The sequence below is a fragment of the Papaver somniferum genome, unplaced genomic scaffold (assembly GCF_003573695.1).
Source record: "Papaver somniferum cultivar HN1 unplaced genomic scaffold, ASM357369v1 unplaced-scaffold_135, whole genome shotgun sequence".
NCBI lineage: Eukaryota > Viridiplantae > Streptophyta > Magnoliopsida > Ranunculales > Papaveraceae > Papaver > Papaver somniferum.
This window is the reverse complement of record NW_020622713.1, coordinates 2,465,599-2,482,442: the sequence shown is the minus strand read 5'-3', so window position 1 is coordinate 2,482,442 and position 16,844 is coordinate 2,465,599. Positions and strand designations below refer to the sequence as shown.

General features: G+C 35.5%; 1 protein-coding gene, 1 long non-coding RNA gene and 1 other non-coding gene across 7 annotated transcripts; 1 reads left to right on the top strand and 2 right to left on the bottom strand.

The window, feature by feature from the left end:
• Positions 1–4,909: 4,909 nt before the first annotated feature.
• On the bottom strand, positions 4,910–6,819 carry LOC113333876. The gene is made up of 7 exons (XM_026580244.1): positions 6,655–6,819; positions 6,429–6,534; positions 6,029–6,372; positions 5,697–5,825; positions 5,553–5,581; positions 5,203–5,336; positions 4,910–5,115 (listed from the first exon to the last, which is right to left on the bottom strand). The coding sequence occupies exons 1-7, from the start codon at positions 6,817–6,819 to the stop codon at positions 4,910–4,912; spliced, it is 1,113 nt and encodes a 370-aa protein (XP_026436029.1).
• Positions 6,820–10,725: 3,906 nt separating this feature from the next.
• On the top strand, positions 10,726–10,797 carry TRNAP-UGG. Its single transcript has one exon. It is a non-coding gene; the product is annotated as a tRNA-Pro (tRNA).
• Positions 10,798–10,914: 117 nt separating this feature from the next.
• Positions 10,915–15,909, bottom strand: LOC113334224. 5 transcript variants are annotated; one of them, XR_003352659.1, is made up of 5 exons: positions 15,700–15,909; positions 14,186–14,208; positions 13,556–13,759; positions 11,584–13,023; positions 10,915–11,419 (listed from the first exon to the last, which is right to left on the bottom strand). It is a non-coding gene; the product is annotated as an uncharacterized LOC113334224 (long non-coding RNA). The 5 variants fall into 5 exon arrangements; XR_003352657.1 differs by lacking the exon at positions 14,186–14,208 and having other exon boundaries at positions 11,584–12,835; positions 12,934–13,023; XR_003352660.1 differs by lacking the exon at positions 14,186–14,208 and having other exon boundaries at positions 11,579–13,023.
• Between the last annotated feature and the right edge of the window lie 935 nt (positions 15,910–16,844).

The window sequence follows — 16,844 nt, the reverse complement described above, 5'->3', positions numbered from 1 at the left end:
TATGCTAGGATCAAGTAAAAATCATCGTGATACACGAGGATTGGGATATAAAGTAATAGATGCTCCAAGTATTAACAAAGAGGTAAAATTTGTCAAGGCTAGTGATTCTTCTCAAAAAAAGGTTTCCATTGATGGAAAAAGTGATATACCTACACCGGCAGTTAAAGTTCGAAAGAGCAACGTATATCAACCTCCAAAGTCAGCACATACGGATCGAGGTAAGAACATTCCTTGTGTTTTCCACTATTGTGGAAATAAAGGTCACCTGGAAAGGAGATGTCGTTTCCGTATAAGGAATGAGAAACTTCATGATGTTCTTGTTTGGGCATCACAAGAAGTTGTGAAACCAAGATCATATGTTAAGGCTAATCCCCTTAACGCTACAGGTTGTAACTGTCCAACCTTTAGGCAAAGGAATCAGTGTTGTGATAAACCTATTTTTGCCTATAAACGTCATAAGAAGCCTTTTCACAATCGTAATGATTATCAAAAGGATAAATTTGTAAAGACGAAGACAAGATCTGATGCTCCCAATTGGATGAAGACTAACTTGCAAAAGAATAGTCAATCCAATTCTCTTCCAAGAATTCTAGAAGAGAGTAATGTGAAGAAGGTTCTGGTTGTTCCTAAACACACTCAGGAGTGGATACCAAAGAAAGGCAATAATGCTTTGAGTATGAAAAGGAATGATTTCCCAAAAAATTCCATGACTATGGAAAAGGTAGTATCCATGATGTTGGAACTTAAAAAATTCTTTGGAAAGATGGATTTGGATGTGAAAGGTTCTAAAAGCGATCTCTTTCATGATAATCCAAAAGTCACTTGTGGTGAGCAAGATATTGTTCACCTCAACACAACTTGAATGTTGTAAGTGCATCCTCACCAAGGAATGCCCTGATATGTATACGGTTAGGGAAGCACGAGAATTGGGGGTGCACGGATTATGTTTGATAAGGCTATAGAATTCGATTGGATTCATCTAAAAAGGTATGTCTATAAACTTGAGAAAGATTTGTTCTTTCATTTATTTTCTTAGAGTACTTATAATGATCCACGTACCTTTCTTATCGTTCATTTCTACCTAACTTGATATGTGTTTAAGGTTCTTAAATGTTTAGGTTTGAAAATAGTAGTTCGGGATGTTTGGACTTCATGGTACACATACCAGGTATGCATACCATCATTTAAAATCAAAATCCAGGCATCTTAGTATGCATACCCGTTTGCGTACTGCTCCAGGCCACGAAAATTCGTTTGCAAACCCGTATGCATACTTTCCCGTGGATGTCGATATTCGATAAACTTTTGTTGGCCATAACTTCTTCGTACGAACTCGGAATGACCTAATTATTTTTGCATTCTCTATATATTTGAATTCTCTTCAAAATGAATATCAGAATTCCTGAATTTGAATGAGTTAAGATTGGTGTTTGTTCCGTCTCTTTTTTTTTGAGTGTTTTGCTCCGTTTCGTCGCACTTGTTCCACTTATTTTGGACTTGGGCACTTGGATTCTTGGAGTACTACTCTTCTAAGCTCATTTGTAGATTTTACAAGAATGTTGTTGGTGAATCACAAAGAAGGAAGTTCAAGAATGGGCAGTAGTACACATTGCTATGGGATTCTTGAATGTTCACAATCACCTTATGTGAACTATGGTGCATGGTCGTTAATGACTTTGTATGTTATTCTTTGTTAAGAAAATATTTTTATAGGACTTTGGTAGCTATTCTTGGTGTAAATCCGTGCGAAAAAGATTGATTCTACCATGAAAGGACAAATTATCTTGTATGTGCATTACGAGTTTGTCTTGATTTTGTCTAGGAAGCTTCTTACGAGAATTTATTCTTGTGTTTTAAGAAGGATAACTAGAGTTTTGAAGATGATTTTTCAGTATTAATATTTATGGTTTTATATATTGCAACTTGTTACGGGATATGTGTGTTTGAGTCCGTGAACTATGATTGTACCATATTTGCTCAAAAATTAAGCCTATTATGTCATTATGCAAATATTGATGAAAGATAGGATGAACTTTTGTGTACAAAGATTAACTCTATTGTATGTCATTGTGCAAATAGTGATGAAAAATAGAATGAGTCTTTGAATATTCCGCAGTATTGGTCTTTTCCTGATCCACATCTTGTGTAAATACTGTGTTGCTCCGTAAGTTTTCTTATGTCGAGCATGACCAATTGAATTGATCATTTTCCTTGTGGTTGATTCAATTGAGATTTTTGGATACAAATTCATGTTTCATGTGATTTGTTAATGTCCAAAGAAATCCTTATTTTCTTGTAAAAGTAAGGTCGCTCTTGTTGTTCTTTCGGGAATGACATTTTATGGGGGAGAGTTCTTTTTGAACTTGTGCTTAATTGACAAATCTTTGTGGGGAATGCGGTTGTGGAATATTGTAGGAGTTTTCTTGTATCTTTATAAACTCCTTGATGAATGCATTTATCTTCGGCTATATGATTGCATCTAAACAAGTTGGTATGTTGTTCTCTTTTGGTCATGAAGTATCTCTATGGAAATTTCATTAGGATCCCACTAGTTTTCGTACCTTTACCAATTTATATTGACAAAAAGGGGGAGAATTAATGTGTAGTTCATACTAAAAATACATATGGTTTACGGATCATTATGTAAAGGGGAGTGGTTTTCATGTGAGATGAAGTATTGACTAAGGGGGAGTGATACATATCACCATAGTATTGTTGTCAAAGTTGTGGTACAATTGAACTTTGATGCAGTGTAATGATACTATGACAATGTATAACAATAATTGAGAGCAACTGTTTTCTAATTGTTATTGCTACGGATCTTCAACAACTATGACGCTGAATTGAACATCTATGGAATCATGGGAGTACTTGGAAGTGATGAAGATTTCGAGTAATGTTGAAGAACCAAGGAGATCAAGCATTTGGGTGGGAAGCTACAAAGTCTTATTTATTTTGTAATCCATATATATTGGTAGTTTTGTCACTAAAATTGACAAAGGGAGAGATTGTTAGAGCGTTGCTCGGTCGAACTTGCAAGCGTTGCTATCTCAAGCTTGTTTGTCAATGTTAGTGATCAAAACTATAAGTCTTGATTTCTAGTCTACTTATAGTGATGTCTCGGACTAGGACAGATTGTGTAGTTGAGCATTAGACTGCACGACGTTCATCATTGAAGACGAAGAACTACTAAGGAGAGCTTGTGGAACTTCATCAACAAAAGGTATGTGGAGACTGAAACTCATCTATCACTTGGAAAGTCTATTTCTACTCTATCTCCTATATTGAGACATAAGTCGTATTACGATATGGTTTTCGTTTATACACATTTGAGATTTCGAGCTGAGTTTCACTCGCTTACATATTTATCGAAATATGTGTTGGTAAGATTTCTCTTCAACCAAGTTCATCTTATATTCTTTACGAAAGTCAAAAGATGATCATGTGAGAATTTCCGAGTAACATCTTACATAGTTTGTGTGATAAAATCATTTGGTGTAGACTTGGAATGTTTCGTTATGATTATTTCAATAACTTGAAAATTGCTTTGATGCTAATAGTGTGTGAAAACGACAATTGTCATCCTCTAAGAAAGTTTCAATGATTGAAATAGAGTTTAGAACACTTAACTATTATTGGATTGTGACATGTTGTGCATTCTTGCATATATGTAATCCATGTCCGGGAACCATAGTATGCACACCCTACGAGTACCTGTTGGTTTGAGAAATCCGGGAACCTAAGTATGTGTACCCGTATGCGTACTGGCGTGAGGTTCATGTCCGAGATTTTCTGTTGGGATTGGAAGTATACATACCCATTTGCATACTGGCGTAACCCAAACTCAGTCCGGGTATTTCAAGTATGCGTACCCGTATGCATACTTGAAGGTTAAAGTTCTAAAATCGGTTGTGTACATGAACTAATACATTTATATAATAAGGAATGCAATCTTTGAAAACCGTGGCTATAATGTTCATGAATTGATTCAAGTGAATCAAATCGATTTAGCTTCAATTGTGTTCTTGCATACTTCTATGAGAATATAGCAATTGAACAACTCTATAACTAGTTTCATTTGAGTCATTTGAACTAGTTGTGGTTAAGATGAATAAGGTTGATACGAAAGTGTTCATGTATCTAACTTTGGTTAACTACTGTTGAGCCAACCTAGTGTACACATTTAGTTACGGTTACTCAAACCTAAATGAAGGTACATTTCATTTGTGTATAACAAGCTAAGTTCGATCTAACGGTTGAAAGATATTAGCTTGAATTGAATCAGGTTTTCATCTAACGATGAATCTTGAATGCTTGGTTACCAAGGTAACTTAGATTGCAAACCCTGATTTGAAAACTATATAAAGGAGAACTCTAGAAACTGGGAAACCTATTCCTTTTTTTTTTAATAGGAAAGGAAAATTTTCATTACGTCAAGTCTTCAACTCAAATTGGGATACATAGTTTTTCATTTACAAGATCCTTAAGCCAAACAGGCAACTCAGATCCCCAAAACATATCACTACTACTACTTCTACCCTCTTTGGGAAGAACATCTGCCACAGAATTTGTATCCCTTGGCACATGTGTGCATTCCTAACTTGTAAAACTCTTAAGAAAATCTAGACAATCTAATATAATGGAGTTGTTAGTCCATTCAACGGTGCCTGTTGCACCTTTTATTGCTTTAACTACATTAAGAGAGTCTCCTTCTAAGTGCAGATACTGAATGTTGAAACTCCTAGCCCATTTTATAGCTTCATAAGCAGCCAACGCTTCAACTTGCTCCTCATTTTCAGCTACTCCAGGCTTGCTCCATGCTCCCTCAACTGTGCCTGCATCATTGACCATAATTAGTCCTATCCCCGTAGATTTATTAGCTTATAGAAAAGATGCATCAAAATTCAATTTATGAAAACCAAGTTCTAGGTAATGTCCATCTAACTTCTACTCTATGTATAGTCAAATGGACATGCTGAGCAGCCTGTTGACTTAGATGCTCATTCCAATCATTAAGTTCCTTCTGAATATGGCTCACTAATTTGTTAACCTGCAACTCAATATTATCAAAAACAGTAGAACATATGGCTTTACAGATATTCCATAGAATTGTACCTGCAAAAATGGGTAGATCATTCATATTAGTAGAACCTACAAACCAGCTTGTAATCCAATCATTCAAAGTTCTATCTCCTATTATACCTGTAAAATTACTCTCTAAAGCAAACCACACTTCTCTGGTTACAGGACAATTTATAAATAGATGGTCTAAGGTCTCAGGTGCAGATTTGCATAAGGGACAAGAAGCATCTTTACCCTGTACATGCTTAGTTAGCCTATCATTAACAGGAAAACAATTGCGAACACATTTCCACAAAAAATGAAGGATCTTTGGTGGCAGTTTAAATTTCCAAAATTTTAACCAAGGAAAGTTTAACTAATTAGCGATATAGACTGGGTCATTTCCTGCATCATTAATCACTCTGTAAGCAGATTTAACAAAAAAAACACTCATTTCTATTAGGTGTCCACCTCAATCTATCTTTACCCACCTTTGGGATTCTAATCTTGGTGATTTTACCTACAGTTTCATTAACAAACAAAACATTTAGGATGTCTAAGTTCCAAGTCTTTTGGTCATTAATAATCAGCTGATCAACAATGACCATATTGTTAGATCTAAACCTATCACTGACTTTGTGACCCAAGTCAGGTATCCATTTATCATCCCATATTGAGACACTTTTTCCATCGCCTATTTCCCAACAACAATGTTCTCTTATAATTTCAAGACCCATACAAATTCCTTTCCAAATAAAAGAACCCTGTTCATAAACACAAAACAAAGGATTAGTATTATGAAAATATTTGTGTTCTAAAATTTTTACCCAAGGGGCATCAGGTTCATGTAGCATTCTTCAAGCAAGCCTAACAAGTAAGGTTAAATTCATATCAGCAGTCTTTTTAAGCCCTATGCCTCCTTACACTTTTGGTTTGGTCACATTATCAAACTTTTTAATATAAACACCCTTCTTTTCTTACTCTTGTTCCACCAGAAATTCATCTGTATACTATCAAGCCTATCTGTCAATTTCTTAGGCATAGGAAAAACTTCCAAATGATGAGAGGCTAAGGAATCTAAAACTGATTGTGTCATAATAGTTCTAGTTGGTTGATTTATATGCTTACCCTTCCAAATAGCTAGCCTACCATGAAATTTTTCCTCTAAATGACTGAAAGTCTCAGTTCTATTTCTCTGTATAAGGAGAGGCACTCCTAAGTACTTATCATCAATAGCAAGTTTCTTAATATTTAACAATTCAGAAATGTTAACCTTAATAGAATTATCTAGTTTTGGGTTAAAAGCAATACCTGATTTGTAAAAATTAATTGACTGCCCTGAAAAAGTACTAAATCCTTTATTATACTTTCTATTTGTTTAGCATTAACATTGTTTGCTTTTGTGAAAATAAGACAGTCATCAACAAAAAACAGATGACTTATTGCCGGACTGTCTCTAGTCACTTTAATACCCTGCAATAGACCATTATTTTCAGCTTCTATGAGTAATCTAGAAAAAGATTCCATACAAATAATAAATAGATAAGGTGACAAGGAGTCTCACTGTCTAAGACCCCTTGTAGGATAACAAACCTCACCTGGTGTGCCATTCAGCAAGACAGAAGCATATACAATAGAAACACATTCATAAACCATCTTGCACCAATCATCATGAAAACCTAGCTTTTTAAGAATTGCATCCAAAAAATCCCACTCGATTCTGTCAAATGCTTTTGACATATCAAGTATAATTGTCATAGACCTTTCTTTTTAGCTTTACACTTCCTCATACTATTAACAAGTTCATGAGCAAGGACAATATTGTCAGTAATTTTTCTAGAAGATAAAAAAGCAGCCTGATAAGGGCTTATAAACTTATCCATAACTTTGTTAAGACTAGATGCTAAGAGTTTAGAAATTATCTTATAAGACACATTACTTAAGCTAATAGGTCTAAAATCAGAGGCAAGTTTTGGGCAATTAGATTTTGGAAATTAGAGATATGAAACTATGACTCATCTGTTTTAAAAGGTGTTTGAAATGGAAAAAAGCCTGCACCATTTTAACAGTATCATCACCAACAACATCCCACATTTGTTGGTAGAAACCTGAAGGATAGCCATCTGGACCTGGAGAAGTCCATGGCTGCATCTGGAAAACAATTTGCTTAATTTCCTCATGAGAATCTAGTCAGAAAATCATTGTCTTCCTTAGTAATACAAGGATTAATTTTATCAAGAAGACAAGAGGAGTTAGGAGGATTTGAGGTACTACTTATATGAGAGAAATGGTTCCTCAATTCATCATCAATACAACTCCTATCAGTTAATCAAATACCCATTTTATTTTGAATAGTGTCAATATGGGTCCTTTTCTTTCTAAAATTAACCTTATCATGGAAATACCTAGTGTTTCTATCATCAAATTTCAGAATATTTTCTTTAGCTCTTTGCATATAGAAATCTTGTTGGACATCATACCAATAGTTTAATTTATCCCCAATTTCTCTCACCTGAGTCAAATTATGTTGAGTATAACCACTACTATTTAATGAAGACAACTGGTCCTGAAAGTAAGAGATTTGTGTTTGAATATTTCCAAAAGTATTAATGTTCCATTCTCTAAGAATATTCTTAACATTATACAAGGATCTGGTAAGCAAATAAGCATGAGATCCTCTTTCAGAAGTCTTCCAATTGGTACTAATAATGTCCTTACAAGATCTATGCATGAACCAACATCTATTGAACTTTAATGGTTTTTTAGTAGGGTTATCATTTTTAGCACTGACAAACAGAATAGGGCAATGATCACTGCCTACTGGTAATAAGTGATACACAATGCAGTCATGAAAAAGATTAAACCAACTTGGATTGCATAACACTCTGTCAAGCATTTATAAGATTAAACTAGAATTTTCTCTCTTATTAGACTAGGTAAAAGGATTTCCTATGAACCTAGTACTGGACAAATCCAGAAAATCAAGGTGATCATTAACCTCATTAAGATGATTTTGAGACACAGGGTTTCCACCTAATTTTTCCTCTCTATTCATAATAAAATTCAGGTCACCAATGACCACCCAAGGGCATTTATATCTACCAGAGAGTCTAGTCAGATAATCCCATTGCCTAGCAACTCCAACATCATCTAACGCACCATACATGCAAACCAATAAAGTTTTACCACGTCTAGCATCAAATTCCACAGAACAAACAATAAAGTTCTGATTGTAATCAATGATATCAAAGACCATACCATCTTTCCATAACAGAAACAAACCTCCAGAAAGGCCAACAGGGTTAACATAACAAAAATGAGGATAATTTAGTTTTTTAGTATACTTTTTCATTTTGTTATCCCTATTTTTAGTTTCAGCTAAAAATATAATATCAGGGTCATTTGATCTTACTAAGTCTCTAAGATGATACCTAGTGTATTTGTTTCCAAAACCCTGAACATTCCAAGACAATACTTTCGTTTTCTCAAGATCAGACCTAACACCACCAATTCTAAAAATACAGAACAAATTATTTATCAATCTATATCTATAGTAAGAACAATTACCTAGACAAAACAAGAAATCAATTTTAATGCAAGAAATTTTGTAAACTAAAATTTTAGAAAAAGTAACGTTTAAAACCTGATTTGCAGTATTTCTTTGTAATTCATCAGCAGGGAGATGAGTTGCTGGTTCAATTTGTTCCCATCCTTCCATCTCAGAGTCTATCATCCTCATGTCTTCATCATCAGTAGTTGTGGATTGGTTCTCCATGGGAATAGCTCTACCAATTTCATGACCTAGGTTTTCCTGGTTCTGTCTCTCTAAAAACAAAGGATTTATGAATTGGGAATTTTGGTCGATGAGGATAAGATTATCTTCGACACCATCCTCTCTGGATCTCTTTTACCTTCTTGGGTCAATCCCATCTTCTTCATTATCTTCCGGCCCATCAGTAGTATTTGATGTACCCGCATTTCCAAACATTGCCTCAACTTTATGCGCATTATCAGTTATTGAAACTCATCCTATGGCATTCTGAAGATCCACAAGTTAAAAGTAATTTCTTCACATTTCTCTTGATCATGATCCGGGACATAACTGTGAGGGCATATATTCCTGGGTTGTTTCTCAAAGTGATATATAATCCACACATTTTGTCTTGCAGCAGTTAGAAGCCAAGTTCCTCTTTTCAGTTGTTTTCGTATATCCACTTCGATTTTGGAATTCACCACTCTCCCCCTGACTGTATAGTTCTTATTTTCTTCATTTGGTATCACCCTACCAATATCTGTGCACAACTTTTCAATGATTCCTTCATCTATATGCTCCAACTTGAAGCCTCTGAACATAACTGAAAAGACTTGATGATTAAAATCATAGTTATTCAATCCAATCCTTGAGTCATAGTGTCGTAGGACCACTAAAGCTTTGTTGATGATCCATAGCACTTTTGCTAGCACTTCATCGTGATCTTCCAGGTTTTAAAATTGGAAGACGAATAGATTTCTCCCCATGGTATGAATACCAATATTTTTATAGCTTCTCCAGATGACATTCACCTCCTTTTGAACTGCTTCAAAGCTAACCTCCTCTTTTTCAATTATTTTTCCGATCAGTGATTTACTCCATTTATCTGCAGCTTTTTTAACTTCTTCAATGGAAATCAAGCTACCTCTGGAACTCTCTCCAAGTAATGGTGTTTCTTTCATTCTTTTTCTTAAGGCAGCCAGATGAAACCTATTCTCCACACCTCCTGTGTGATACTAGTTGTATAAGCTAGAGTCGATTCTCCTTTAACCTTAGGTTTCACGAAACCCTGTAGGTTAACTACTTGAAGACTTCATTGGGATTGTGAAGCCAGACCCAACTATTTTCTCTGTAGTTGCGTGTTCTGATCTTGTCGTTTCTATCGTATTGAGTACTATATTCTCTAGGATTTGCCCGATATTTAATCTCCGATAGGCAAGATAAAAAGAAATCACAAACATCTTCGTCTCATCGTTTGTGATTCCGCAATATCTTGTTTTGCTTCCATACGATTAAGATTATTGTGAGGTGATTGATAATACTAGGCTGTTCTTCGGGAATATAAGTCTGATTTATCAATTGGATCCTATTCACCTTGATTTATCAAAAGACGGAACAAAGATTCTTGAGTATTTCTGTGAGAGATAGATTTATATCAATTGAATTACAAAAGATTATCATTTTCCGCAAAAATCTTATCACCGTTTACTTGTCATGCCATTTACTTAAGTATGCTAGTCTCCAAACCATTAAGAACCCATTACGAAATTCCATATGAAATAGGCTGGTGTCGACTTACGCTAAGAAGCAAGCTATTGATACTTCAAAAATTCTAAATGAACCGACCGAACAGACAACACTAAAACAACCTTTCACAAACATTTTTCCATTAGGTCCCATAACACTTAATTCAGGACCTATCACTCCCTTAAAAGGATCCACCATTCTCTATTGGGGATTATTTTGGGATTTAAATTGTTTTTGTGTTGTTTTTCAGTCTGTTCTTTTAGAACCATTTACAGTTTACATCTTATCTCAAACCTGATAGCTCAGTAGATTGAGAAGTGGAAGTAGAAGGAAAGCATTTTAAAAAAGAGTATATATATTTAGTTTTGTTGCTTTCTTCTACTTCCGGGCATTTGGTCTAGTGGTATGATTCTCGCTTTGGGTGCGAGAGGTCCCGAGTTCGATTCTCGGAATGCCCCTTTTGTTACTCTACTTATTTCTTTGTTTCTTTCTTTTTTGCTTTGGACCTGAGATGAGCTCATCTTTTTGCTAAAATGCAATAAGCTAATCAGTGAAAAAGGATTGTTTCCTTACAATTAAAAGAAAATATCAAATCAACACTATTTAGAAAAACTTATACAGAATTGGATTACATCTAAAATTGAAGAACTTATACCATTGTCACCTGAAATTTACTCTCAAATATTCACCATGTATTATTATTCTCAACAAAAAATGAGAATAACCGAGTGACAGGGAGATTGATCTTCTGAATAATCTCAAGTCTAAAAATGGTATGCTAGACAGAACGTGTTCCTTCAAGAAAAATCATTTGGTCCTTAATAACCAACTGACAGGGAGATTGATCTTCTGAAAGTTAAGTGAAGATCAACATGATATATGGTTGATTCAAAATTAGGGAACTCAAAAACATACAGAACGTGTTCCATTTCTTAGCCTTTCCCCATTTCAAAGCCAGCAATGACAAACCCCAAAGCAGCAGCTTCTCTTCTTCAGATAGCACCCTTTATTTTGCTCTTATTGCTAGCCATAATTCCACACCTACTTCTGCCCACAAAAGGTTTCCAAGCTTTTGGTTTCCTGCAGCAGTTGGACGGAAGCCACGAAGGTCAGAAAGTTCAAAGCATTAATGACTCAAACAGTATCTAAAAGAATTTGGGTGCTTAGGTGTCTATTATAACCGTATCGAACATGAAGATAATGATGAATTTGATGACATTGTAGAGTCTGGAATCAAACCTTACCAACTCAATTACCATCTCAAAGCTACTGGAAAGCTGGATGCTCAAACAGTGAAACAGATGAGGATGTGGACTCCCAGACACAGTCTCACTCTACCTATCAATTCAGCTGTACCCTCCCAGTTACTGATCTCAAAACTTTGAGAACTGTCAGTAAACGAGCTTTTGCAGGATGGGCAGAGGTGAGCCATTTCAAATTTTACAAAGCCATTGATGAGGCAGACATTTTGAGTAGATTTTAAAGCGCTGATCATGGTGATGTTCCAGCTTTGAAGGACCTGGTGGACTATTTGCTCATTCTTTTTCACCAACAGATGGAAGGCTTCATTTCAATGCAGAAGAGAGTTGGAGTACTAATCCATGGCAAGACATGATGGACATAGAACAGTTGCTGTACATGATGTTGGTCATCTGCTAGGGCTTGAGCACAGCTGAGAATCAAAAGACATCATGTATCCTACCATCTTATTTGGATCCAGAAAAAGGAAACTACATGGTGATGATGTTCAAAGCCACCGAAAAGCTGGATGCCCAAACCGTGAAACAGATGAGGATGCCTAGATATGGAGTCCCAGACATTGTCAATGGCATGACTTCCATGAGATCAGATAAGAAGAAGCATACTAATGGAGCAGCTAACTGCACAGTGTCTCGCTCTACAGCTTCTTCCAAGGAAGCCCAAGATGGCCAACTTCCAAATCCCACCTTACCTACCAATTTAGCTCTACTATCCCAGTTATTGATCTCGAACTGTCGGTAAATGAGCTTTTGCAAGATGGGCAGAGGTGACTGGTGAGCCCTTTCAAAAAAAAATTAAGCTATCGATGAGGCAGCAGATACAGCCATTTCCATACATGTATCTGCACTTCCAGAGAAGGCATGCTAGAAACAACTGCACAGCATGATAGAATGCTCTAAGACACAAGGTTTCACAGCAATGAACGGACTATCTTCTAGGTAACTGATGAGCATCATCGTCCCTTAGCTTATTTTAATCAGAGATTCTATATATATCAAGCTTAAAGAGCTTGGAAATGAGATAGACTTGTCATCCAGTTTTGGTAACAATCTATGAGTGTTGGGTTTGCGAGCAGCAAAGGTTCATGTTCCGTTTTAGATGGGATTAAGATGTGCATACTTCCAAGAGTTAACTGCTGTCATTGCCACTTTCCAAATAAGAAATGAAACCCTAAAATACTTGTTTCAAAACCTAGATCATAGGCTCTCTCATATGAACCAGTTGCTCTGGAATAAACTATGGGAAAGAGATCAAATTCAACAGTGAGTAAATAGCATTCTTTAAACTTAAACAAAAAGGCTGACACAAGATGCGTAGAAATAAATGATATCCACCTTTCATCATCACAAAACATATGAAGCTTTACATATTGAAATAGTCTGCATGACCATATTTTATAGTATCCTCTTGATCCATTTTTGCATCTGCAAAACCATTAAGAAAAGACACTTCCAATTACGCAACAGGTGCAAATTAACAATCAAACAGCAATAGACAAAATGTACAAGAAAAAAAGTTGAAGCATACGAACAAGCTAACCCTGTTTTCCGCAGGCATATTGCTAAAGGTTAAGTCAAAAAACAATGGGCAGGGCGGAAAACTATGCTGATAGGTTCTTGACAAGTAATGGACACATTGAAGTAATATTTTAAAGAAAATTGAAAGACGCCAGCTGAATATCAATTTTCTCATCCTTTTCACACAACAGTATTTATCTGAATTTGTTACTCGTAAACTGCGCAATTGTGTTATTTAGTCAAGGCAAATTCCAGTGCAAGAAGCCAGAAGTTCAATAGCATGACATCTTACTAATCCCTTTCTAAGAAAATTCCAAGTACATAATAGTAGCACAACTGCTTAGTATTAACAATTTAACATGTTTGAATACATGTCCTAACGAAGAAACTTTCATCATTTGAACATTTTCAAAGTGAAAAGGTGGAAGGAAATGTTTACTTATCACAAGCTAATTTAATAGACGATTGTTAGTTCCGGAAGAGCGTAGAGGTCACCAGTACAACTTTTTGGCTTCATGTTTGATAAACACCCTGGCCTGGGATTCTTTTCCATAACCTGCTGCTCTAGTTTAAGTTCCTCCTGCAGTTTCTTGTTCTCTTCAGTGAATTTCAACAAAAGTTCAATGCTACCCACTCATCTCACCTGTTGATGATAAAGATTTTAACATTTACAGGATTCATAATACATTGCTAAGTCAGACTTGAGAATTGATAGAAAGTAATATCATGTAGAGTTGTATTCTTTTTTACTTCATACTTAATACACAATCTACCAAATTTCCATTACATGATCTGAAGGCAACAAGTTCTATTTGATACAGCTATTCTAACTAGACACTAAACCCATGTTTGTTATCGTTAAGGTTGAAACCAACTGATTTTTCATTCTACCAATTGTTCAATTTAAAGGCCTCAAACTCATATGCGGGAAAATGCATAAATATGAGCATGTCTGACAATATATACGTGCAAGAGTGTGAAAGCGAAACTGATAAGTTTGACTTATCTTGCATATCACACACAAATAAATAAATTCCTGCTAGACGAGGTAAAAAGAGCATAAACTCACTTGTTTTGTTTGTTATTCCAACCCTGCCAGAGAAAGATAGAAGGGTGACCAATCATTCAGTTTCTCAGTTTTCTTCAACTAGACATTAAAACATAAGAAACTATACTCGTCGTATTATCAAAAGGATTTCGTGGTCGCTGATGAGCGGCTTAGAATCCTATATGGTTGTGCACCTCCCTCTTCACTCGTGACTTTTAGCAATGTTTTTTCTGATATGTGGAAAAAAAAAATCTGAACGTTTAGTTGGATCTAGGTGTTGGAGTTTCAAACTCAAATCATGTTATGCAGGCATCTACACATGCTTTTGAATTTTGAATATGTCATGCATGTATCTGCACTTCCAGAAAAGGCATGCTAGAAACAACTGCACAACATGATAGAATGCTCTAAGACACAAGGATTCACAGCAATGAACGGACTATCTATCTTCTAGGTTTTGAAACGAGCATTATCATCCCTTAGCTTATTTTAATCAGAGATTCTATCTATATCAAGCTTAAAGAGCTTGGAAATGAGATAGACTTGTCATCCAGTTTTGGTAACAATCTATGAGTGTTGGGTTTGCAAGCAGCCAAAGTTCATGTTCCGTTTTAGATTGAATTAAGATGCGCATACTTACAAGAGTTAACTGCTGTCATTGCCACTTTTCAAATAAAAAAATGAAACCCTAAAATACTTGTTTCAAAACCTAGATTACAGGCTCTCTCATATGAACCAGCTGCTCTGTACCAGACTATGGGAAAGAGATAAAATTCAACAACGAGTAAACAAGTCTTTATTATAACAAGCATTATGTTCAGATAAGACAAAAAAACAAGCACTCGCTGAATCAGACCCCTGAAAAAACAACCAATTACATACTTTCCCCAATTGTGTTGCTTTGAGTATAATTAGAATGCTCTAAGACACAAGGATTCACAGCAATGAACGGACTATCTATCTTCTAGGTTTTGAAACGAGCATTATCATCCCTTAGCTTATTTTAATCAGAGATTCTATCTATATCAAGCTTAAAGAGCTTGGAAATGAGATAAACTTGTCACCCAGTTTTGGTAACAAGAGTGTTGGGTTTGCGAGCAGCCAAGGTTCATGTTCCGTTTTAGATTGGATTAAGATGTGCATACTTACAAGAGTTAACTGCTGTCATTGCCACTTTCCAAATAAGAAATGAAACCCTAAAATACTTGTTTCAAAACCTAGATTTCAGGCTCTCTCATATGAATCAGATCCCTGAAAAAACAACCAATTACATACTTTGCCCCAATCGTGTTGCTTGATTAGATACAAATTGACTGACTTGGAACAAAAAAAAAATAACCTAAAACATCTCTAATTAGATTGTTATAGCAGTTAACTCTTGTAAGTATGCAATCTTGTAAGTAGTTAACCCTAATTAGATACTAATTTTACTTAAAAATCTTAAGTGTCACTACACAGAGCAATTGAGAGTATAATTTATCACTCCAAATACAATAACCCTAGAAAGGAAAAAGTAAGGGTTTTTTTGTACGCACCTTAGCTTCGCAAATGAGAGGACCATGATGAGCAAAAACCCTTTCACCTTCAGAAAGTGCTAAAGAAGGATCTGTATCACTAATATCTGCTGCTTTAGGGATACTATTTTGGCGGAAAGAGCTACACTGCCAAGTGCCGGCTGTTGTTGGCTTGTTGCTTTTTCCACACTCCCGAAATCTCTAGACTCGCAACAAATTCCATTCCAAACCAATCCCACGCCAATTGTTAGACTATCTACTGTGCCTCTTGGCTATCCCTTGGCTTTAAGGCCGGTTCGTATGAGGGGTGGAGTTGGCCTGACAAACTGGCCGCACCATTATAGGAAAAAGGTTAAGCGATCGAGTCTCGGTTGATTTTAAATCTTTATCGCTATAAAAATGTGACATTCAACCATAAAAATTCCACCAAATTTTTTGGTGCTTTTCTTACAAAATGGCAAAGTTTAAATTCCAACTTGACTTGGCTACCCAACTTGATTTTTTTGAAGTGGTGCTTGAAGCCGCCCTTGGTAAGATATGTGACGGTTATAAAGAAATAGGTAAAAACCAAAGAAGTCTACGAGTTTTGAATATTAACCAAACTCCAACTAAGAAAAGACAAAGAAAAGTTCAAGGCAAGAAAAATTTGAAGGCAAAGAAGAAGATAAACAAAGGAAACTCCATTCATGAGCGCATTGATTGGAAGTTTGGTGAAATAAAGAAGATAAACAAGATGAAGAACATTGTCCCAAATTTTTATTTTTAAAGCCTTTGTTGTAAGTTATGTCTAGTTTATATCTTATTATTATCTAGATTAATGAAAGAGGCAATAATGTAAATTAAAATTCGAAAATTAAATTATCAAAATTAATGAAAGATGCACTACTTTACATTAATAATATCTTAAAATTAAACTTTGATAATAACCTTAAATGTTGATTACATCTAAATGCATCATGCAAATGAAAGATGCATCATACAAATGTTAATCTAAATGCACCATATTTGGGAAACACCCTCAAGATATGATAACAACTATCAAATTGAAAATCTTTTCCCACTCTGTTGCGCCATTGAACCTGACACATTTGCTCCACATCAAATTCCTTTTGGCCATCTACTCGGTTTTGATTTCCTTCAACAAGTGCAACAACAAACAAGATCAC